Source organism: Schistocerca cancellata, chromosome 1, assembly GCF_023864275.1.
Source record: "Schistocerca cancellata isolate TAMUIC-IGC-003103 chromosome 1, iqSchCanc2.1, whole genome shotgun sequence".
Lineage (NCBI taxonomy): Eukaryota > Metazoa > Arthropoda > Insecta > Orthoptera > Acrididae > Schistocerca > Schistocerca cancellata.
Window position 1 is genome coordinate 75,567,541 of NC_064626.1, and position 24,968 is coordinate 75,592,508.

Sequence of the window (24,968 nt, forward strand, 5' to 3'; positions counted from 1 at the left end):
TCACACATTCAGTACATTCAAAACAACCCAGACTAATCAACAAAGTCATCTTAAAATAAAGTTAGAATAACCCTCTTAAAGGACAGCCAAAAGTCAAGCATTTCTTGAAGAAAGAAAGAAAGAAAGATGGGTCAGATTTTAATGTCTAAATCTATGTCCATTCTCTGCATGTCAGAGGGTACTTTCCTTTGCACCTCATGCAATTACCTTCACATATTTCTACTGGTGTAACCTCTGAAACCACTTGCTATCAGCTCCTTGGTATGTGTCCTTAGAACGGTTGAACAATTATACTCCATTATCATACACGTTATCGTACATACACGTTATCGTAGAGATTTCTCTCCATTTTATTCACTTATGTCAAGAGAAGAATGTCCGTTTAAATGACTCTGTGTGTACTGTAATTAGTGTAATAGTGTCCCTAAGAGACTGATATGTAGGTGGCTAAATTCCGCAATTAATAAGATTCTTTAAACTTTGTAATTAGGCTTTCATAACATGGTTGAAGGCTATTCCCAAGTTTCTGCAAGTTCAGGTTTTGCAGTATTTCTATGATGCTCCCCCACAAATCTAGTTAACCTGTGACCATTCATGGTACCCTTATTTTTATATGTTCAATATTCACTGTTAGCTCTGTTTGGTATGGGCCCCACACATCTGAACAATATTCTAGGATAGGTTGCATAAGTATTTTGACACCAATATGCTTTGTCAAATGACTGCATTTTCTCCTTATAGTTCCACATTACTCAAGTCTGCCAACCGCTTTGTCAATGACTGGGGCTATATGAGCATTCCATTTCATATCCCCACAAATCATTTCATCAGAATCTTTGTATGATTTGACAGATTCCACCAGTAACTCACTGACATTGCTGTCAAGAATGTACATTTCTCCATTTTGTGAAGTGCACAATTTTAAATTTTTGAACATTTCAATCAATTTGTCAATCCCTGAAGTCTTATGAAGATTTGACTGAATGTTTGTGCAGATTTTTCAGTCTGGTGTTGTGGTCATTAAAGACAGAAAACAAGCTCTCGTTGGACAAGGATGGGAAAGGAAACTGGCTTGGCATTCATCTCAAGTAATTTATGGAAACTGTGGAAAACAATCAGGACTGCTGAATGGAAATTTGCTCTTCACTCCTCCTGAAAACACGTCAAATCTTAACCACCGTCTCATATTTCTCACTAGCATTTCTTGAGAAACCCTAAATACACACTCTTCTGTTTGCATGTTACGCTACAGATCCTGCCCAATATGGCTTCTTCGCCCTTCTCCATTCTAACAGAATAAATAGCTTTCTCGTGATGAGTCACTAGTAGTGGCTGTACGATAACGTGTATGATAATGGAGTATAATTGTTCAACCGTTCTAAGGACACATACCAAGGAGCTGATAGCAAGTGGTTTCAGAGGTTACACCAGTAGAATCAACTTCGTGAAGAGTACTTAGGAAATATGTGAAGGTAATTTTTAGCACATTTGGAACTAGTAATACTGTATCAAATTTCTAGAATGAACCTTATATGTAACACAATCTACATCAACAGAAAATTGTTTAAATGTATGTTGCTGCATCTTCATCTTCTTCTTCTTCTTCTCCTCCTCCTCCTCCTCCTCCGTGTCACAACATAAAGGAAGAAAATACTACATTTCATAAAAAATTAATAAAATAAAATGAAAAACCCTAACTCTTGACTGTCTTCTTGTAAAGTTCATTTCTTACCAATCATTTGGTTTTTGATGCTCCGGCAGAAACCATGTTTGCGGACAAAAATTACTGGATTTCATATCCACCTCTATGCAAACAGCAGTTGTTTATAAATGAGAATACAGACTCTATATTTTAAAACTAATTGTAACTAATTGCAGAATATAGTTGCAACATATTTTTACATGACAAAGTTTCATTTCATAGACAAAGTGATATGCTAACTCACCAACCAAACTCACAGTAACATCACTTAGTTGCAGATGACAAACAAGCAGTATACAGAGAGGTAAATAGCATCCTACAGAATCCAACAATGCAAAAAAATAAGGTAATAATTACAACTGGCAAACTGTTTTGAGCCTAATTTCATTATAATAATTATTACATAAATCATGTTTACATTGTACGTAACGGAATAAAAATACCCACTGATGAAACAATGGAAAATCCAGGAAGGAATGTAACAATATTGTGAAAGGGAAAGTAGCTACTCACCAAATACCGGACATGCTGAATCACAGATAGGCACTAAAAAAATACTGTCACAAATAATAGCTTTTGGCCAGTAAGGCCTTGGTCAGAATTAGAAGGCAAACACACAAACATACACAATCACGCAAAAGCAAGTTTGCATGAGTGTGTACGAGTGTGTTTGCCGTCTAATTCTGACGAAAGCCTTACTGGCCGAAAGCTATTATTTGTGACAGTCTTTTTGTTGTGCCTATCCGCGACTCAGCATCTCTGCTATATGGTGAGTAGCACCTTTCCTTTTCGCAGTACCCACTGATGATAACACAAAAGTGCTGAAACATGTTAGGGCATTTATAAACAACAGCTATTTGTGTAACAGGCAGACCTGAAGTTGGTAATTTCAATAGTTACTTTTATAGAGAACTAGATATCTAGCATATAGCTATATAGTGGGCCCATATCTCACTCTGCCCAGTAATACCTTCCCTCCCGGTATCTGCCTGGTGAGCATAGAGTTGAGACAATCCAGATGAAGTTGATGGCAGCATCTTGTCAATGCCACAACCACACTACCCGAGTCCACCAGTCCTATCAAGCAAATGGGACACCGAGCATCAGTCCAACAACCATCTTCTACTACTCGGACGTACTGGGATATAACATTGCTTGCTGGGTCAACACCGACTATTGTGCCACTCTCTGTAGGATATTTCTTCTGTTTATAAGCAACATTAGTTTTATGTCCACTTTCAAATACATCCTCACTTCCAGCACTGCAATCCAACAAATCCCTCTGTAAACAAACAAACAAGAAAACGTTAATGGTGATGAAATAACAGAAAATTAACCAATTAAGGTTGCATATAAAGGTTCCATGACATACATCGCATACTTTATTAAGCAAACTGCATCTTCAAAAGAATTAATTAAGAAATTATCAGGTCAGTTTGCATATTTTAACATCAAAAACTTTTATTACAGTCTTAAAGGAGGGAAGAGACTAAATTTCTAATTGGCAAAGGCTCTCTTTCTTTATTCAGATTTGATGGTATTAATACATTGCACTACATTCAAAATTACAAAATGAAAGTAAGAATCAAATTAATATTTACAGCATCTGATATTATGATAATGGCATCTTCAGAATGGAAATAACACAGTGGTGGGGGCATGAGGGAGTGGGCAGGATACTGTGTGTGTGTGTGTGTGTGTGTGTGTGTGTGTGTGTGTGTGTGCGTACACAGATGTATATCTGTCTTTACATCTACATTCTCTGCTTGCCACTGTTCAGTGTGTGGCAGAGTTGCCATCCCTGTTCTGCTGTTCTGTTTACATCCAGATATGGGTGGTTATTTAATCTAAACAAATTCTGAAGAGGTAAGAAAGAATTTATTCTGCCCAAACTATTGATCAGAATTTAAAAAAAAAGAGCAACATTTCAACAATACCTGTACTGTTTCACTGAAGGTTATGGTATCTGTGACAATGAGTGAACTAAATATTTTATGAAAAGGTCCATATTTTCTAAAATTTTACCCTCAAAGTGAAGATCTTACAGCTAATCTAGATGCCTAGAGTTTGTAATTATATAACAGTAAAATCCCATTCTCCTTAGCATCGATTATTGTTGCCAAATGCTGTTATACAATTGTGCTCAGAACATCTTACAGATGCCCCAGCATCTCATAGCTACTAACCATCAAGGTCACAGCAATGCACTCAGCTTATTAACTAAACAGAGATCAAAGTATTGAATCTGCCATTCCTGCAGGCAACAACATCATCATTTTTTGTTTGCAAATGGGTTGGCCTAGTGACGCAGTATTGGAAGTTTTGAAGTGGTAGCACGATGTACCTGTAATATGGAGTTCATCTTCACTGATTACAAAAATTCGTACATCACTTATGCTGCTTGGGAAAGACTTAAGATATGTCATAAATACGATGTCGCTAAACTGTAAAATAAGGATTTATTAATGGTATAGTTTAGGATCCGCTTAAATACAGTAAAGTTTGAGAACCTTATCTTCTCCTCGATTTCTTCTTCTCTCTTAACATACAGTCACACACCAGCACTACAAAAGCAGCGGCACTAACTACAAGTTTCCAATTGTTTTCCTTTCTGTAGAGCTACTGAACGATGAATATCTGTTGCTCCCAGAGTGACACAATGTATGGCAATGTGCACATGTCTAATTCAACGTGATCATCATCTGGTGACTCCTCCTTGACAGCTCAGTGAGCAGTTTGCCTACTCAACATTCGGTGCGCACTAACTTGGTGCATGCCGAATACCATATGTCTGGCGCTGCCTCTTTGATTAGCTTTGGCTAACTTTTTCCTTGCCTTCACAACCTGTAATATCTAACATTTTAGTTTTTGAGTTCCCTATCTTTCATTTCTTCCCAAAAAAAATGGAAATTCAGTGGTTTTCTCTTGTTGCGTGAGCCTTTCCCAATTATGAAAGAAAAGAAGAATGACAAGTAAATGCTTTCTACAAAATGTAACGTTATACAGTTTTCTGGGTACACTCTTGCTTAAACTTTCCCAGGATATTGCATCTGCACTACTATAATTAGGTACAATGTCAGGTGAATTTCAACATTGTACTTTCCTTTAATCATAGTTCACATTATAACGATATTGGACATTTCCCCTTAGGCATTGCCCTTATTACTCAAAACTATTTATTTATTTATCTTATAATATACAAGTGTACAAGATATAAAACACTAGGATATTTGTGTTTAGAACAAGTCACAAAAATGGAAAGAAATTATATGTGTAGTTGACCTGTATTTGTAGCATTTTCAGAGTATATGTTTCTTACAATTAAAATTATATTGTGGAGAGAATGAGGTAATGTAGTTAATGCAAGTTTATTTACAGGTACAGAATCAAAGGTAAGTTTTATTAGCATTTCCTTTACATTATTCCTTGAAGTAATGGTTTTATTTACAGTGGATAGGGGTAGTTTGCTGAAGTGTATGCTGCCCATAATTCTTACCACATCATAATTTCTGTTAATGTTTGGCTCACCAAATGAATATTTACCTTGTTTCATAAGTCACGCTTGTGTGTTTCTCCTACTGAGGCAAACAAATCAAGTTTTTTCTTGCCCTTTTTCAAAAGAAACTGTTTCTAGAATATAAGTACAGAACACAGGTAACATTCACTTCTCTGAATATAAGTCACATTGGTACCCCCTCTATTATTTTTACTGTTCTTTTATGCAAATGGAAAATATTTCTGTGAGAAGCTCCCCCTCCCCCTACAGAGGGATGCCATATACTGAGTGTTTTGGTCTATGATAGTTCTCAGTGTTTTCATATCACATGACTGACTGGAAATTCTGAATACCGTATTTACTCGAATCTAAGCTGCACTTTTTTTCCAGTTTTTGTAATCCAAAAAACCGCCTGCGGCTTAGAATCGAGTGCAAAGTAAGCAGAAGTTCTGAAAAATGTTGGTAGGTGTTGCCACAACTAACTTCTGCCGTCAAATGTATGTAGCGCAACACCAGGTATGCTTTGCAGGCACAAAGATAAATACTGGTGCCAAAACCTCTGCATCAGTAAATAAATTAAAAGAAAAGGTAGAAGAATGTAAACATTATGCCATATATTCTTTCATGTTTGCTGCTATCTCATTTAAATCCTGTCTGCCTAATAAACTACGAAACTAGACCGAGGCAACAGTAAATGCGGAAGGATATACATATCATGTCATGTTTATATCCGTATTATTCTTATGCTGAATAGTGATACAGTCAGAAATGAAGCACGGCAACTGACTAAATTTTTAAATCTAAGATGACTAATTTCTGTGCAGAATCTAATGTACTAAACAGGCGTCTGCAAAGATTTTCAAACGGAGAAAAATTTTCACTAAACTCTCGTTTAGAACATCATCTATTATACGCAGCTATTATTTGGTTCTTGTTGATCATTATCAAAGAAAGCAGCAGTGTAAGTAATAACAAATAGCAGTCTCTTGCCATTGTTTCGCTAATGAGATAATTCCTTTCTCTCTCTCTCTCTCTCTCTCTCTCTTTTTTAATTGTAAGCGGCGGTAGCGCGCACAAAAGCAAGGCATGCCGCAAGCGGCGACAGGCTGTAAACACTCACTGTCAGAATGCAACAAACAATGCATGACAAAGTCCAATAATGCATTTTCAGCTTAGAGTGACATAAACACTTATAACAAAGAGAACGGCACTTATCAGATCAAAGAAAAATAAGCAATTGATTCAAACCAGACGAAGCACGTGAAAAAGGAAGGGTACCCATATAAACACGGACTGAGCACCTGACACATGGCAATGGCTACTTGGTAAAGCTTAACAGTTAACCTTACGACTCGAACCAAACTACTGTAGCTGTACCTTCATCCATTCGACCTCAATTGTGTTTCAAGTTACAATGGACCAACTTTGTTTCGATTTGGAGGGGCGGTCTAAAACTTTTCTCTCACCTTGAATTTCGAGTCTCAAATTTAAGGAGCGACTTAGATTCGGGTAAATTTTTTTTTCCTTGATTTCGAGTCTCATTTTTCAGGTGCGGCTTAGATTCGAGCGCAGCTTACATTCGAGTAAATACAGTACATAGCATAGGCTGCCCAACTTTTTTAGCAGTTGATCTCTTATAGTACTCCCACTGAAGTGTACTAACAATGCAAACTCTCGAAAATTTTGCCTTTGCTACTTGTTCAGTTGGTTTGTCATGACTTTTTAAGGTTTCCTCGAGGGCAGGATGGCTTCTTGTCGGATTATATGAGTTGCCTTGCTTGTGTTTCTTCTGCAATCATGACAGTAGCCTTTAGATGTGTCATTAATCTTGGACTTCAGTCATAGAACTGGATAGGAATATCAAATTTGCCACACCTGCAAATGACACAGGAGAAGCATTTGAGAGGTTTAACGAAGGTCACCGATAAAAAATAGAAAAAGGACAGAGTATACCGCTGAGTCTTGTGAGACTCCACAGTTTATCAGAGCTTTGTCTCAGAAATTTTTTTTCTGGTTCTGGGCTTATCATTTCTGCCATCAGTCGGTGAAACAAAATGGAAATCTCACTGCTTGTATACATTTGAAGCCAAACAATTCTAGCTTCTGAAGTACCCATAAATGATTAATAAGATAAAAAGTCTTCCTTAGATCAAAGAAAGGTGCTGAGGAAAATTCCTCCTGATTCAAGCATCGAAGAATCTGGTCAGTGAAACTGAAAAGTGCACCATTAACAGTGATGTTCTTAGGAAATTTAAAGTGGTGTTTGGTCAATGATTCTATTTTACTGAGAAATGCTGTTATTTGATTGTACACAATTTGTTTCATTCATCTTTGATATAGCTGAGAGTAAGGAAATAGGACGATCACTGCTTAAATCAAAGCTGCCCTGCTTTTCATTACTGGAATTACTTGGAGTCCATTAACACATATATTACATCCCTTAGGTGAAACAAATGGAAAATTGATTTAAATAATTTAGGAGTAAAAGAGAGCACTTCCCAAACAACAGAAGGTTTAGCCATCAACAGGAACACACATTGCCAGGGCAGGATGAGAGTTGTGTTAGGTGGAGTGGCTAAAGGGAGAAAGAGGTGTGAAGCAGAACAAGGGAATGAGGATGGGTAACTGGCAGCTAGAAGGGCAGTAGCAGATGTGCTGGCTATGAACGTAAGAGAGAGGGGTAGCAGGTGAGGGGCTAGGCATGCAATACATGGGTACCAGAGCCGGTGAGGTGTGGCACACAATGAAGATATCATGGAGGATTGGGAATAGTGAGGCATGACACAGGAAGGGGAAACTGTTGGGTACACAATGTTGGGACAGTGGGTTAATGCAGACTGAGGCTAAGAGGATTATGGGAGGGAAGGATGTTTTGTAACGATAACTTCCATCCACACAGTTCAGAAAAGCTGGTACTGGAGGGAAGGGCCTGGATGACATGGGCTGGGAAGCAGCCATTTAAATCGAGCATGTCGTGCTCAGCTGTGTGTTGTGCCACTGGGCCATCAGCTTTGTTCTTGGCCACAGTTTGAAGGTGGCCAATAATTCTGGTGGGCAGCCAGCTAGTTGCCATGCCAACACTAAAAGCTATGCAGTGACTTTAGCAGAGTTGGTATACGACATGGCAGCTTTCAAGGGTAGCCCTGCCTCTGATGAGATAGGATAAGCCTGTGACTGGACTGGAGTAGGAAGTACTGGGTGGGAAATCAGGCAGGTCTTGTACCTGGGTCCCCTTTAGCGATATGGTCCCTTTGGCAAGGGCTTGGGAATGAAAGTGGCAAAGAACTGGATCAGGATGTTATGTAGGTTGGGAAGATGGTGATGGAATGCCACTTTAGGAGGGGTGGGAAGAATCTTGGGTAGCATGTCCCTCATTTCCGGGCATGACTGTACATAATCAAAGCCCTGGAGAAGTATATAGTACAACTAATCCTGTTAAGAGGTAGTCCTTTGCAGCTGATTCTTGGAGGAGATGGTTCGATTTGGGGTGTGTGAGAATATGGCATGGGAATTCTCTTTTCAGACTAGGTTTGGGGGAAATGGGGAGTGGGGAGTGGGGGGGGGGTAGTGCCTGTCTTTGGCCATGTAATACCTTCAGTATACTGGGCAAGGGAATTCTTGTCACTGCAGATGTGCTGTTATGTACTAGCTACACTGTGTGGAAGTGATTTTTTAGTATGGAAGGGGTGTCAGTTGTCAAAATGTAGGTTCTGTTGATAGCTAGTGGATTTAATATGAACAGAGGTGTGGACGGGGTCATCAGAGAGGAGGTGGTCATAGTGCAGGGAGGTGGCATGTTGGGTAGAGGAGGACCAGTTGAAGCAGATGGGAGAGAAGATGTTGATGTTGTCGAGAAATGAGGATAGGGTATCTTGGCCCTGAGTACTAACCACAAAGACATCACAATGAACCTGAACCAGATCAAAATTGAAACCATTGCCCTCCAGCCCATGGGAGAGCACTCCAGACACCACCTCCATGAATTATGCAACCCATTGACACCGTACAGGGTCATACCTCTGTGTAAAATCCAGCTGCATGAGCTGTCTGATTCACTCACTTGTGCAAATCCTACTCCAAGCGTATCAAAGGCCTATACTGTTCCATCAGAGGCAGGGCCACCTGTGAAAGGAGCCATGTCATGAACCCACCCCTCTGCAATCCCTGCACAGCTTTTTGTGCACAACATGACACTGAGCACTACATTCTTAAGTTAAATGGCTGCTTCACAAATCCTGCCATCTGGATTCTTTCCTCTAGTACCAGCTTTTCTTAACTATGTGGAAGGGAATCATCCTTGCAAGATATCCTTTGCTCCCATAATCGTCTTGGTCTCAAAGTAAACTAACCCACTGTCCCCACATCCTCCACCGAACAGTTTCACCTTCCTGTGTGATGTCACTCCCTCCCAATCCAAGCCTCTGCATCATCTTCATTGTGCTTCACACCTTACTAGTTCCCGATTTGTGTATTCGTGTATCACAGGCCTAGCACATCCACCAGCCACCCCTCCCTCTCGCATTCTTAGCCAGCACATCTGCTGCCTTCCTCTGAGTCATTAGCTACACATTCCCAACCCTTCCTCCTGCTTCTCACCTCTCTCCTGCTTCTCACCTCTTTCTTCTTGTCCCCTCCAAGACCATCTGCCGAACTGCGAAACTGGCACAATGTGTCTAGCTGGCATAATGTACAGGCGCAGGGGTGTGTGTGTGTGTGTGTGTGTGTGTGTGTGTGTGTGTGTGTGTGTGTGTGTGTGTGTTTTCCGAAGATGGCTTTGGCTGAAATCTCAATGTGTAACAGTCTTTTCGTTGTGATCTGCAACTCAAAATGATTTCTTTGCAAAGCTAGTAAGTTTTCATTCTCTTTTGTGTGTGGGTGTAGACAACTCAACAATTCCGCTTTCGATGAGTTGTCTCCTTTACTCCTAAATTATTTAGATTCTGCCAGAAGTTTCCTCACTGTGTGTAAGCTGATTTAAATGTCAACCTAGTTCTACACACACTGACAAATTTAGTAATATTGCATAAAAGCCTTTGCTATTGTTCAACTTTGGTTAACAATTTTGAACCATATATCCTAGTTTTCCATTAGAATGACTATTTCATTAATATGAAGGTTCGATACACGGAAGTACAGTGTTGATGTTTCATTTTAATTTTTTTATGTAAGTTTTGCAGGATCTGTAAGTTATAATAACGCTATCTCCTCTTAACAACCAAAAAGTATTTTTTTAAAATAGTGTATCTTTTTCTGTTGTGTTAATTCAATATTAATGTAGTTAATGAGGATTGGTAAAAAAGATTCCTCAATAGAGTATAACTTTCAATTTGAGTATTTTATTGTTAAGTAAAATTATTTAACTAGATAGAGAAAAAAGTCTACTCACCAAGCAGCGGCAAAACACACACATAAAAGACTGTTGCGATTTGAACAACAGTCTTTTATGTGTGTGTTATGCCGCCACTTGGTGAGTAGATTTTCTCTCTATCCAATTAAATAATTTTATCAATAATTGTTTTCATTGTTATTGGTAAATAACACTGTACTGCAAATCACTATCAACCAAATAATGAAACACAAAGATGTGCATAATGTGGGAGTTTTATCCTAAATGGTGGTTTTTTCCACACAATACAGAAGAGTAATGACAAAAACAGAAACAAACTCTGCACAAGCAACAAACATGTAGCATTCCAATGACACCAACATACAGAATTCTGTTAAAACTCTCAAAATGCTATGTACAATATCACAGTTCATAAACTAAGGGTTGAACTACTATTAATAAAGGAACTTAAGGAGGGAAAGAAGAAAATTTTGACACAAAACATCAATCCTGACAATTGGTCTAACATTTAGGTTTACATACAGAGTTAGTTTGTAAAGTAATAATGAGACTGGCTACCAAGCAGCACTCCAGTTGACAGTAGCACACTCCCCATCAGGAAAAATACTGCATTCACTGGAGCAGTGTTGCACGATTAAATTTTGCTTTAACCTGGGCAAAACCGCTTCCGAGACACTTGCCTTTGTTAAGAAGGCTTACAAAGACAATGTCCTGTCAAGGGCCCACGTTCTCCATTGGTTCAGCGAGTTCAAGAACGGACAGGAGGCTGCTGAAGACATGGAGCGATCTGGATGCTGGTCAAGTGTTTTGTGCAGAAATGCGGCAAAATAAAAAAATATATAATAATAATAATAATAATAATAATAATAAAATTGTACCCTTGGTATGAACTGTTTTCTCCAAGGAAGTCCTTTCATGCTGCACAAAGCTGTCACATGATGGAAACCACTGGAGATTATCGATAGCTGGAAGCTCCCCCATGACAACACTCCAGCCCATACTGCCTTCATTGTGACTGCCTACAAGGCCCGGATAAGAACTGGAATCTTGCTGAGAATTCTTCCAGGTTGTATGACCGTGGTCCATGCAACTCTTCTAGGGATAGAAGAGCTCCATGGACCATGGCCATACAAACCGGAAGAATTCTCTGCAGCTGAAACATCCGGTTGTGAAAAGCTTCATTGTACAATTGAAATCTTACTGCAGCCACCATAAGGCCTCAGTATGAGCCCATTAGGCTTTTTTCTGTTCCCAGAGCTACAGAGAATCCTGAAAGGTCACAGTTTCAACAATGTTCCCACCATCCTGTGGGCTGTTACAGAGTTTCTGAAAGGGGGTATGACAGCTAACATCCAGGGAGTCTTTGCAGCACACGAATCAAGTTTGCAGTGATGTATCAATGCCCAAGGAGACAATTTTGAAGAATTTTAACAATGTGTATTGATCAGACCAATAAATTCTTTAGACCAGACCCAATCTTATTACTTTGCAGACAAACTCTGTATTAAATTCCAGTACTCAACATAAACAGATGGATGCAACAATCTTCTCTCACTCTCTCAAACACACACACACACACACACACACACACACACAAAAATTAGTACCTGTGAAACTCTGAGCTCTCCATCCTTTGACTCATGGCTAAGATAGGTGGAGACTGTGTCAACACTAGGACGTCGCCCACTTTTTGTGCTGCTGGAATCTGCATCTAATACTGATTCACTACCACTGCTTCCACGAACAGGAACTGCCTTAGTGGAACTTGTGACAGTCACAGTAGGTGGAAGTGGAAGAGAGTTGTTACTTGCTTTATTACCTGTAAACGATTAACTGCAGTCATTTTATGACACCATGATTTACACTGTAATTGTGAAATTTAAGATTATTCCATAGGAACTGAGAAAGGGGTTACAGGACAAAGAAAATCACAAATACAAAAGGAAAAAAAATTGAGTAGGAAAAAACCATTTTAAATTTCAGCATACTTTATGCCATCCAGTAGCGAATTGCACAAATTAAATGATTAAATGAGGCCTCAGCAGTTACATACTATCTTCCCCGAATAATAATAATAATAATAATAATAATAATAATAATAAATGTCTCCCATCGGGCGCCTCCCCAGGTGGCGGATAGGGAAATGCTCTCCAGATATGGAGGGTATCGGGGGAATAAAATACCCAGGGTGGACCAAAACTATCAACCGAAATCCACTAACGTCTGCCTGGTATCCAGCGGTTAGGGGTCAGCGTCTGTTCGCCTAGATGGTGCGGCTGCAGCAACCTTCTTGATCTCAACAATCAAGTCGTATTCCTCGTGATCTTTCCTCGGAAGGACCACCACCAAGTTAGTTTTCAACTTGAAAACCAAACATGACGATAACACAAGGAATGAATCCACTACCCCGGGCACCAGTCACAAGGCTGGCTTTACCTGGTCATCGGATCCCGGGGGACCAGGAGCATCATGTTACGCTTAAGGTTGAGAACCAGACGACGTCCAAATTATTACACACAAAACAAAGACACTTCATCGGTACACTTAATACTAATACTCTTTGCAAACTGGGCAAGATCAAACAACTTACAGACGTGCTGCAAAAATTCCAGATCAAAATCCTTGCAATCCAGGAAACACGATTTACGGACGAAAACCATTTTGATACAGACAACTACAGGATCTACAAAGGAAAACCAGCAGTTAAAACTAATGAGAAAGGACTCAAACAGTTTGGCACAGCATTTGCAGTCCACAAATCTATCAGTGACTCTGTCATTGACTTCCAGTCTGCCTCAGAACGTATATCAACGCTCTCCGTCAAATTGGCCAACAAAGCATATACCTTGATCAACGCACACGCACCTACAAATAACCATAACAAGAAGAACCGCCAGAAAGTGGATGACTTCTGGAATGATCTTGAAGAGACGACAAACAAAATTGCCAAACACCATATAATAATCTTGTTAGGCGACTTTAACGCACAATTAGGTAAAGAGAAAAAATACAGGAAAATCACCGGAATCCATACAGCTCACAAGAGAACTAACAAGAATGGGGAAAGATTGATAAGCTTTTGCAAAAATTTTGGCCTCGTAATTATGTCAACACAATTCAAAAAACCGAACAAGAAACTGTATACTTGGAAGTCGCCCAACACAATGTTGGGTGAATTCCAGATAGACCATGTGGCCATCTCCAAGAGTAACACAGCAGAAATTCTGAATGTGAAAACGAGAAGAGGATTTTTTGACTCAGACCACCATCTTCTACAGATAAAGACCAGAATACAACCCAATAGAAAAAAGCCAAAACTAAACAAAGTGCTGAGACCAGACCCCGAATACATAAAACTCAACAAGGAAAACATCTTACAGGAAATTAGTCAGACAAACACCACAAACTGGACAGAACTTGTGGACGTCCTCAAATCCACGATGAAATTGGGTCACCCCCGAGAAGGAGAAAACACAGGTGGTGGGATATAATATGTGACCAAGCAATAGAAGAAAGGACCAATGCCTGGAAAAACTTCAATAGTCACAAAACATCAGAAAAACGGCAACAATTTCTAGTAATCTGAAAACAGACATCAAAAACTATTCGGAGGGAAAAAATAAATTATGACAAACGGCAACTAGATGAGATAGAACAAGATTTTAAGAAGAACAACACCAGGAATTTTTATAAGACGTTTAAAGAACATATTGCAGGATATCAGCCACCCAATCTTTGTTTCAAGAAACCAGATGGTTCACTAGAAACTAACACGAAGAATAACTGCCAAATCCTCGCAGACTATTTCAACAAACTTCTCAACTGCGAAATACCTACAGAGGATATTCACTACGAGACGTCTACATCTACACCAAATCCCGACGCTAAACCGCCAACCATCAACGAAATAGTAGAAATTATCAAGACACTGAAAAACAATAGAGCCCCAGGAGAAGATGGAATTATTGCAGAACTATGGAAACTAAATGATGAAAGATTAACAGGAAAAATTCACAAAATCATATTAAACATTTGGGAAACAGAACAGATCCCTTCTGAATGGAAATGCGCACTCATCCATCCACTCCACAAAAAAGGGGACAAAACTGAACCAAATAATTACAGGGGTATCTCACTCGTACCGGTCACATATAAAATCCTATCAAAAGTTCTCATGAATAGATTAGAAGAACAAGCTGACCCACAAATAGGAGAATACCGGGCTGGTTTTCGCAAGGGACAATCATGCACAGAGCAGATCTGGAATCTGAAAATTATTCTCCAGATGAGAAACACCCGAAACACAGTGGTTACTTTTGTAGATTTTAAAAAGGCCTACGACTCAATAGACAGAGTAGCACTCTGCAAGACGCTGGAAGAATTCAGCATTGACAGAGAGACAAGAGCAATCATTCGGGAAACATTAACTGACACAGTCTCCAAGGTTAAATTTATGGGGGATATCTCGGAACCATTTGAAATCCAAACTGGAGTGCGACAGGGTGACGGACTTTCACCATTACTCTTTAATGTCTTTCTTGAAAAAATTATCAGGACATGGGAAAAAGAAGTCAAAGGAATCCAAATTGGCATAAGCAAAGATAATAGATTCAATGTGAAGTGTTTAGCTTTTGCGGATGACCTTGCAATCCTCACAAATAATAGAAAAGACGCCACTAACGCCATAGAGAAGTTACACGAAATTGCACAAAGAACTGGCCTGCAAATCTCATATGAGAAAACCCAGTACATAGAAAGAGTGCCCCAAGACAAATTGCCTATTGTGACAACCCACGGGAAAATCATACAAGTACCACATTTTAAGTACCTGGGAGAAATCATCCAGCCATCAGGGATCAACCTAAAGGCCAATGAAGAAAGAATAAAAAAACTACAGAAAGCATATAAACTCACATGGAACTATTATATCAAAAAGTCCATATCCATTAATGCAAAATTGAGGCACTACAACACTGTCGTACTTCCGGAGGCACTGTATGCATCTGAAACAACACAAATAGGTGGGCAAACTAAAATCAAAGAAATAGAGAAACAAGAAAGGAAAATTCTCAGGAAAATTTTTGGCCCGATACAAGAGCAAGGAATCTGGAAGAAGAGACCAACATCAGAATTATATAAATACACAGACAAGATTACGGATACAATGAGGAAAAGAAGGATGCAGTTCTACGGACATATCCACAGGATGAATGAAAACAGAATTTCAAAGCGAATTCTTAAAGTCATCAACTCAGGCAGGGGAAAAACAAAATGGATAAAAGACGTTGAAGAGGACCTCAGACAAGCACACACAACAGTAAACGATGCAGAAAATAGAACTGAATTCAGGAACATCATCAAAAAACATAAATTTGACACCACAACACAGAAGAGACCAGGATGCAAATGGACAGCGGAGCGAAAGAAACAACACAGTGAACACATGAAGAAAATTTGGGCTCAGAAAAAACATAAACAATCATCATAAAGGAATTCAAGTTCAAACGCTCTCTTAAATGGGAATAATCGAAAATAATAATAATAATAATAATAAACAGTTAATTTTGTTTTTACTACTAACAGGAAAAAGGCCACAAACCCACACATGTAAGAATCATACTGTCATACTGAAAGTAAATGGTCTCAGATGATGATTACCATTCATATCCCATCTGTCTCACTCTTTCTCTGATATAGTAGGGATTATATTGTTTTAAAAGCTGAAGGCAATTGTGGGTCTACTTGAGTCCTACTATTCTGATGCAGACAATGTACTTTTCCATCAGAGGATGAGGAAACATGATACAGTCATCTTCCCACATAGATAATTTTTGTTGCTGAGAATCGTGCAGAGGGTGAGGGGAAGGGAGGGAGGGGGGGGGGGGGGAGGGCCAGATGGAGCCAAGGTAAATGACTTAGCATATAGATTAATAGGTAACTGCAATAAACACTGTGAATACAGCTTTATATTTTGACAATAGAATAGTGCTTAATATCTTGTGAAAAAAATAAAATAATGTCTGGTTGATTAAATGTGCATGTTTTTGAGAGAGTGTATTTGTCACATTTAATTAATGTATCTCAGTGACTGAAAATTAATAGTTTAAGTGAGCATTTTGTGGACTTAGTGATAATTAATTTTGTACAGTTAATATATTTATTCACATATTGAGTGCTCATTCTGTAGTTTATTTGACAATTTTATGATCTAAAGTTAATGTAAGTGTCTTCTTCTTCTTCACACTTTTTTTCCCCTTTCAAGTTAAGATGGAAAGAAGTTATTCAGTATGAGCAAACTGCAGTGAAAAGCGACAGCTTATCAAAAGAAACTGAAACTGACGTAAAATTGAGAGAGACTACAGCACTGCTGCAACAACAGACAGTATAGTTTACTTTCCTTATTTACAAAATGTATGGTGTCTTGTGAAACTGGTTACACAGCTAGGCAACTTATTTGACTGTTAGAACTTTCAGTTTGATTCACTTTCACACATTCTTAATACCTAAGATTACTAGCAAAAGTACATCACAGAATGAACTTCTTGATGATGTATTGCTTGTCTGTCTGTCTACCACGCACATAAAGGAAACCATATGTGAAACAGAGAACCTGGCCAGACAACTGACCCCATTGAAGAGCCCACTTCTGGAGCACGGGGAGGACTGTTGGCTCTGGATCAAATCCACCTCGAGGATTAATGACAGTGGCCAATGTGCTGGTCAGTCTGGATGTGGTTTCACCTACATAAATACCAAGCTGGTCATCATGTCCCACCTTGGATACGCGACGCACATACACACTGACAAACTAACATATTTGATCATGCAATGTACACTAAATGCTGATAGAATGGTTACACGAATTCCTCCCCAGGGCGGGAGTTTGCTGGCAGTAGAATTAAAAATGTTTTTGGGAGTAGCAACACCTCCATAATAATAGCCTGTATAACAGTAGGGATGGTTCTCTGTGAATGCTGAAGATGAACCATACCAGTTCCAACCTGGCAAAGAGTGAATATGGACCACCAGAAAGGAAGGACAGAATTTTAAACTGAGAAGCAGTATATTCCTGCAGAGAAAATAGCGAGAAAGGACGAGTTACAACGTATGTTAGAAATAGCATGTTCCAATCTATTGTAACCCCCACTGTATGCTTAGACTAAAAATGTTAAGAATTTGTTCGTGCATTGCTGCTACTATAAATTCCATTAATAATTGTTGGAATGTACAGATACCAAATGTGAATGTTTAAAATATTTATAGAAAACTTTGTATCATTATTATGCCACTCTGAAGATGAAGGAAAGCAAATGATAAATAATAATCTGTTCACATTTTACTTTTCTCAAAGCTTCATATAGAAGAGACATTTTAGAACTCTTACTTGCCACTTATAACCTGAATTCCATGGATTTTTCCACCAGAATTTCACATGACAGCAAAGTACTATCAAAAACCATATTTGTAAGTAAACTCTTAAATGTCTAGTTAGTCATGAATTTCACCTCTGATGATAATGCACAACTGGCTATACAAAATAAATTGTCTGATAACAATGAAATAGTATAGTGGAAAATAGAGTGATGTATGAACAGACTAGAAAATATTTCAAAATATTTGAATGGAACATTAAGAAAAGTTTTGTGTTCAAGTCCTTCGTAATGCAGTCCTTGGCTAAAAAGTTCTCGGTTAAATTTCTGCAACAAATTAGGATAAAATCCCAAGCTTTCAATCACTTCCTCCTTCACCATTGTCAGGAGTTAAGTCTGTCATGAAACTAGGGAGGCTTACATTTTTATGCCTGAAGGATGGCGTCTGATTAAATGAGTTCATGATGACATATGGAGATGGTGCATGTTTGTGTGGCACCCTCTGCATCCATAGATTACATTTGTGCTCACTGTCCAGCATCACACGCATTGTTCAATGTGTAGCAATTATTGAAGTTGTTATCACATAGTCTAATTTCTATTGCTTCTCTGATAACAGAGTCCAATAAGTAGAAGTGTGAACCAGAATTCTTGTATGTTCAAACATAATATGGTGCTTACTTATTAGACTGTGTTCAGCTACCACCAATATTTCAGAATTCCTGTACTTAATGTGCACATTCCATTCTGAGGAACTCTCATTTCCTCCAGTTCTTTCTCCTTTCATCTCTCGGGTGAAGGAGCCCTGGATTCTATTAACAGTATAGCTGCTTCAACTGTGTCAGACCAACACAGATTAATGACACTTCATTTCACCATCTATTTTTGAAGTGTGTTTTCCAACCGCAATAAAATTAATTTCAGAGAAGGAGACGAACAGCATGAGTGCTGATCAGAATGTTGTGGACATCAAGAGACACAGAAATTAGAACGTCCTCTTCCTGAAAAATGGGCACTTGACAGTTTGTAAAACTTCCAAACTAAAAGATAACTAAATGATAAGTTTAGTTACCTAGTACAATATTAAATACTGATAACAAAATAAAATACTCCTGACCAATAATATTAGTTGTGATCATTTATCTCCACATCAAGTAACTTATAGTAGAAGAAATAACACTTTAACCAGGTGATTTTATCAATAACAAGTATCAATATCAAATCCAGTGAATATGTGAAAATATTTTACAGTAACAAAAGGTAATACAACTGGATCGAGGTCAACGGCCAGTTCTTGAAACTCGCAACACACATTTTATTCTGAAACAGTAAAATGTAAGCTGCAAAATAACTATGCAACCTCATAATACAAACACAGCATCTAATTAGTTCTTTCAGTTCACATCATTCAAACTTACTTCTCACAATCAGTTGGAATATCCCTAACACATTACATTCTCAATAACATACATTCAAGATTAGATCGTTAACATTGTGTACAGAACATACAAATAACTATCATGGCCTTTCAAAACCAAGGAAACTTAAATTTTCAGTCTCACTGCCAGGCACAGCACCCAAGCTGTTCATAACTATTAAAAAAAACCTGAACAGCAGCCTGAACAAAATGTTAAACTTCCTCGGTAAAGAAATGGCATTTATTCATATTACAACGAAAATAAGTTTTTTACTCACCAAATATATTCAAGTTATTCAAGATACGTGCAATGTTACCAGCACCTTCATTAGACGTTTTCCCTTTCTTCACATTCTTTTTAATCCCAGAGAATGTCTGTTTTTTACTTGTGCCAACATTATCCTTTGACAGCCCTGCTGTTGTTTTCTGGGTAACAACTTTATTGCTGCTGGTGTTGTTACTGACCTTCCTTCCTGTGAAAACATTACATATGTGATTAGTGGCAAGTTATCTTTTATGATTTACTGTTCCAGTTCACAGGAGGAGGAGGAGGAAAGTGAGCTTAATGTCTTGACAACAGCAACATCATTAGACATGGAAAGGAGTGAGGGAAAGAAGAGAATCCACTCTGATGACTGATTTAAGAGATCTGAGAAAACTTCAGCACACTTAAATTCCAGAAGACAGTTGATACTGGACTAACAGAAGCTATACATAGCTTGCTGGGCCATGAAATATGTAAGCTGATACTGTGGCATGCATTTAACAGCATTCAGAACAAGACATGAGTATACACCGAATCCCTAACTTTGTTCTTGCTGCCTTCATTGCTTCCAACATGGTTGAAATGCATGCTGCTGTGTTGATTATTCAAGTCCACCCCTTTATTCAGGTCTGCAAGCTCACATTTCTCATAAATCTTCAGACCCAATTTTTTTCTGGAGGAACGAAAATTTCTTTCTACTCTTAAATGATATTTTACGATTTTAGATGCAAGATTTATATAAATTTATCCATTTTCGAAATATACTTTGTAAATTTGGCTTCTTTCTATGGACTAAAGTAACTAAATTTTGATACATTCACTGTTGTAATGAATAAACTGATCAGTCAATAATTACCATGCAAAATAACAATACTAATATTCAATTATACAGTGGAATGTAGCTAACCAACTACTTCCATTTGTTCTGGCGATCACAAGTTGCTGCACACTGCTACAATGACTTGCATATATTTTTATAGTGAACCCCAACAGCTGGCAGCACTCGTACATGATAAAATAGACTGAACATTCACGAATGTCTACATGAGGTTTCCTCTGTGGAAAAATATTTCTGTTGCAACTAAGAGAGAGTAAAAGTTACTGTACACAACTGTAGCCAGTGTTTCTAAAAGGGGTAGTGTATTCATATTGACTCTATGAGAAAGATTTAATAGTGCACACAGTACACCACTAACAAACTCAAATGTATAAGCAGACAAAGAAGGGTGGCATCAGTGGAGGAAACAACACTACTTAACTCCTATAACTGTTATTATGAGTAGGTTAGTGCTACTCATAATCAATTGTTAGCATACTTTACAGAAATAGCCTCCAGAGCCTCCTTTGGAACCATTTTAACACAACAATAATGACAACACTAGATTTCAAGTGGATCCCTGCATGCAAGAGATCAGCCACCACGTGGATAGTCATCTACACAGACCAATAGACTGAGAAATTGCTGTTTATCCTTGATAATGTACAACCTGATTCTTTCCACATTCCTGGACTCTCTCCTTCATTACCGGAGTTACAGAACATGATGTCTGAATGACTCAATGAATGAATGAAGACTATAGGAAACATGGTGGGACAGTTTACTGCATAAGGTGAAGATGTACAGCTGAGATCTAGGTACACACTAGCGAGGGGTGTGTGAAGTGATCTGATGGATACAGTGAAGTGGAGGAAGGAAATGATCTCTGTGGAGGATTTCCAATTGAATTTCAGTTTAGAGTCCTGCCCTACATTGAGCAAGTGTTAGAGTTCTTAGGGAGAAATATGTGAAACTGAGGTCCAGGTTGCCCACAACTGGGGCCAAGGGAGGGCTGCACCCCTTCCCTAACTATAGTATAGTCGGGAGGTCTTCTTCCAAGGAAATGATTAAAAAGTCAGTATTACCTAGGTTTTTAACAGGGTTGGAAATGGAACTTTTTTTTTTTTTTTTTTTTTTTTTTTTTTTTTTTTTTTTTTTTTTTTTTTTTACAGCTTCTTACAACCAGCCATTCGTCTTTCAAAAGATTAAAAATACTTGATACCACCAGGTTTAGCCCTGCCCCCTACCCCTGCACAAGCTATTGTATGGGCACCCTTTGCTGAGGTAGTTAGAGAATTAGTGGATAGTGGAGGCACAGATAAGTAGTAATTGACAATGCTCAAATTGCAAAGGTAGGATCCCTGACTACACCAAAAAACTCAACTTGTTCAGAAAACCATGGTGGCAAGCCTTACCCCATAATGGCAAACAAGGTCTAGAAGTTGCACTGCCTGATGCCTCGGAACCACATTCCTGGTATCCATACTCCAGCTATGATAAAAATAAGAGCTCTGCAGTATATAGATGCCTAGATGCCTAGAAATATGGCAGAGAGCGGAGTGCATTCAGTTTCCACATGCAGTTTTATCTGACCTGATGGATGTGAAGCAGCTACAACTGTCTGACATCACAGGTAGACCACTTTTTTTTTCTTTTTTTTATGGTTTTAGGGTGCAAAACTGCTACGGTCGTTAGCGCCCGGTCTGTGACTTAGGCCAAGGTAAAAAAAAAAAAAAACTGGAAACCAACAGCAATGGGAGCGAAACTCAAGAAAGTGGGGAAACTAAAAACAGAAGAAAAGCTTCAAAAACCACTATAGAAGGGGGGTTGTTTGTCTCCAAAAAGAGCTTCAAATGACTGACGTCATCTCACTGGCACTAATAAACTCAAGAACGCGATAGGCTGAGTGCGTGTCATCTGCTAAAATGGAAGACGTATCATGCAATAGCTGTAGACGGGCACATTATGGAGTAAAATAGGGGCACTCAAGTGAAAGGTGTCTCACCATCCACAGTTGAGAGCAGTGGGGACAAAGTGGGGGAGGATCGCCACTTAAAAGATGTCGGTGGCTAAAAAGACAGTGCCCTATCCAGAGTCTAGTTAAAATTACCTCCTCCCAACGACGGGTTCGGAGGAAGAGGTACAAGCACAGGGAAGAGCTTTCACGTCCCGCAATTTATTATTTGGAAGTGTCGACCAATGTGCGTGCCATAAAAGAGCAACACGACGACATAAAACACTCCGTAGATCGGCGAAGGGAATCATGCGAATTGCAGGCTGAAGAAGAGAGACTGCAGCCTTGGCCGCTATATCGGCCGCCTCATTTCCACAGATACCAACGTGTCCTGGGATCCAGAGGAATGCTACAGAGACGCCCCTCAAGTGGAGCAAGTGTTGGCAGTCCTGAACCCGGTGGACCAGAGGGTGGACAGGGTAGAGAGACTGAGGAGAGCACTGAGGGAATCTGAGGAGATAACATACTGTCTCTGCTGATGGCGACGGATGTATTGGACAGCCTGGAGAACAGTGTAAAGCTCCGCAGTAAAAACCGAACACTGATCAGGAAGCCGAAACCGATTACGGGTGTCGCCAACAATATGGGCACTCCCAACACCAAACGATGTTTTTGAGCCATCAGTGTAAATAAATGTGGCATCCTTCATTTGTGCGCATAGAGCAGCAAATGCTCGATGATAAACAAGAGAAGGGGTACCATCCTTGGGAAACTGACAAAGGTCACAGAGCAGGCAGGTCCAGGGCTGGAGCCAAGGCAGTGCTGTACCCCAAGTTGTCAAGAAAGTTTTAGGAAAGTGGAAGGAAAGAGAATGTAGCAGTTGAAGGAAGCAGACTCCCGGTGGTAGTAGAGAGGAAGGGTGGCCTGCATACCCCAAATCCAAGGAGGCGTCGAAAAAAATGTCATGGGGTGGATTAGCAGGCATGGAAGACAGATGGCTAGCATAACGACTCAGAAGGACAGCTCGTCGATTGGACAGCGGAGGTTTAGCAGTCTCAGCATAAAGGCTTTCCACAGGGCTGGTGTAGAAAGCTTCAGACGTTAAACATAATCCACGGTGGCAGACAGAGTCGAGACGCCGAAGATGGTTGGTTGGTTGTTTGTGGAAGGAGACCAGACAGCGGGGTCATCGGTCTCATCGGATTAGGGAAGGACGGGGAAGGAAGTCGGCCGTGCCCTTTCAGAGGAACCATCCCGGCATTTGCCTGGAGTGATTTAGGGAAATCACGGAAAACCTAAATCAGGATGGCCGGACGCGGGATTGAACCGTCGTCCTCCCGAGTGCGAGTCCAGTGTCTAACCACTGCGCCACCTCGCTCGGTGACGCCGAAGAACAGACAGCCGAGCAGAGGAGTAAACTATGCTTCCATAGTCCAATTTCGAGCGCACTAAGGCGTGATAGAGGCAGAGAAGGACCACTCTGTCCCCTCCCCAGGAAGTACCATTCAGGACACGGAAGGTGCTGAGGGGTCCAGACAGCAAGCCGAAAGATAGGAAACATGGGAGGACCAGCACAGTTTTCTGACAAACATAAGACCCAAGAATTTAGCGACATCCGCGAACGGAAGGTTGACAGGGCCTAGATGTAAGGAAGACGGAAGAAACTCCATACGACGCCAAAAATTGACACAAACGGTCTTACTGGGAGAAAAGCGGAAACCGGTTTCGATTACTTTTGGACCTCTGTTTCTCTATGGCGTATTTTATAGATCTTTCTCCACATCCCTGTATTTAGCTGTCTTCTCTTCCGTTGATTGGGATTAGTGTGTAGTTGTTTATAACTCCTCTTTGTCTTTGTGTTCTACAGTTCTGACATGGGTGCGTAAATGATGCCTAAAACAGCTGATAAATCAGACAGCAAACACAAACAGGAATGTAAACAGTTAAAAAAAGGGCACTCCATCATGAAATGGCAGGTAATTAAAAGTCGAGCGCAATGTGGAGAAAGGGGTGGGGGAGCACCACTTGACAAATGGCAATCGTTAAAAAGGCAGTGCCCAATACACAACCTAGTTAAAATGACCACCTAGCGGCAGAAGGGCCGAGAGGAGGTCATCCAAGCCGCTGGGAGAGGCTTAATAACCCACGGCTTATTCCCATGAAGGGAGGCTCAGAGGCGATGCCAAAGTAACACCACCTCCTGACAGATGGCAACACAGTGATCATCGGAGGGAATGTACCGTATTTACTCGAATCTAAGCCGCACTCGAATCTAAGCCGCACCTGAAAAATTTGACTCGAAATAAAGGAAAAAAAAATTTCCTGAATCTAAGCCGCACCTGAAATTTGAGACTCGAAATTCAAGGGAAGAGAAAAGTTTTAGGCCGCACCTCCAAATCGAAATAAAGTTGGTCCATTGTAATATGAGAGACAATTTAGGTCGAATGAATGACGATACAGCTACAGTAGTTTGGTTCCAGTCGTAAGCTTAGCAATTAAGCTTTACCACGTAGCCATTGCTATGCGTCAGGCGCTCCGTCTGTATTTATACGGGTATCCTTCCTTTTTCACGTGCTTCGTCTGGTTTGAATCGATTGCTT

The 24,968-nt window shown here is 39.7% G+C and overlaps 1 protein-coding gene across 1 annotated transcript in view; it reads right to left on the minus strand.

The window, feature by feature from the left end:
- Positions 1-24,968, minus strand: part of LOC126165338 (protein deltex) — a 59,582-nt gene that overhangs the window by 16,854 nt on the left and 17,760 nt on the right. The window contains exons 4-6 of the mRNA XM_049920311.1: positions 19,611-19,805; positions 12,153-12,364; positions 2,673-2,984 (exon numbers count right to left, since the gene is read on the minus strand). Coding sequence (XP_049776268.1) covers positions 2,673-2,984; positions 12,153-12,364; positions 19,611-19,805 — 719 coding nt within the window. The remainder of the gene's footprint in view (positions 1-2,672; positions 2,985-12,152; positions 12,365-19,610; positions 19,806-24,968) is intronic.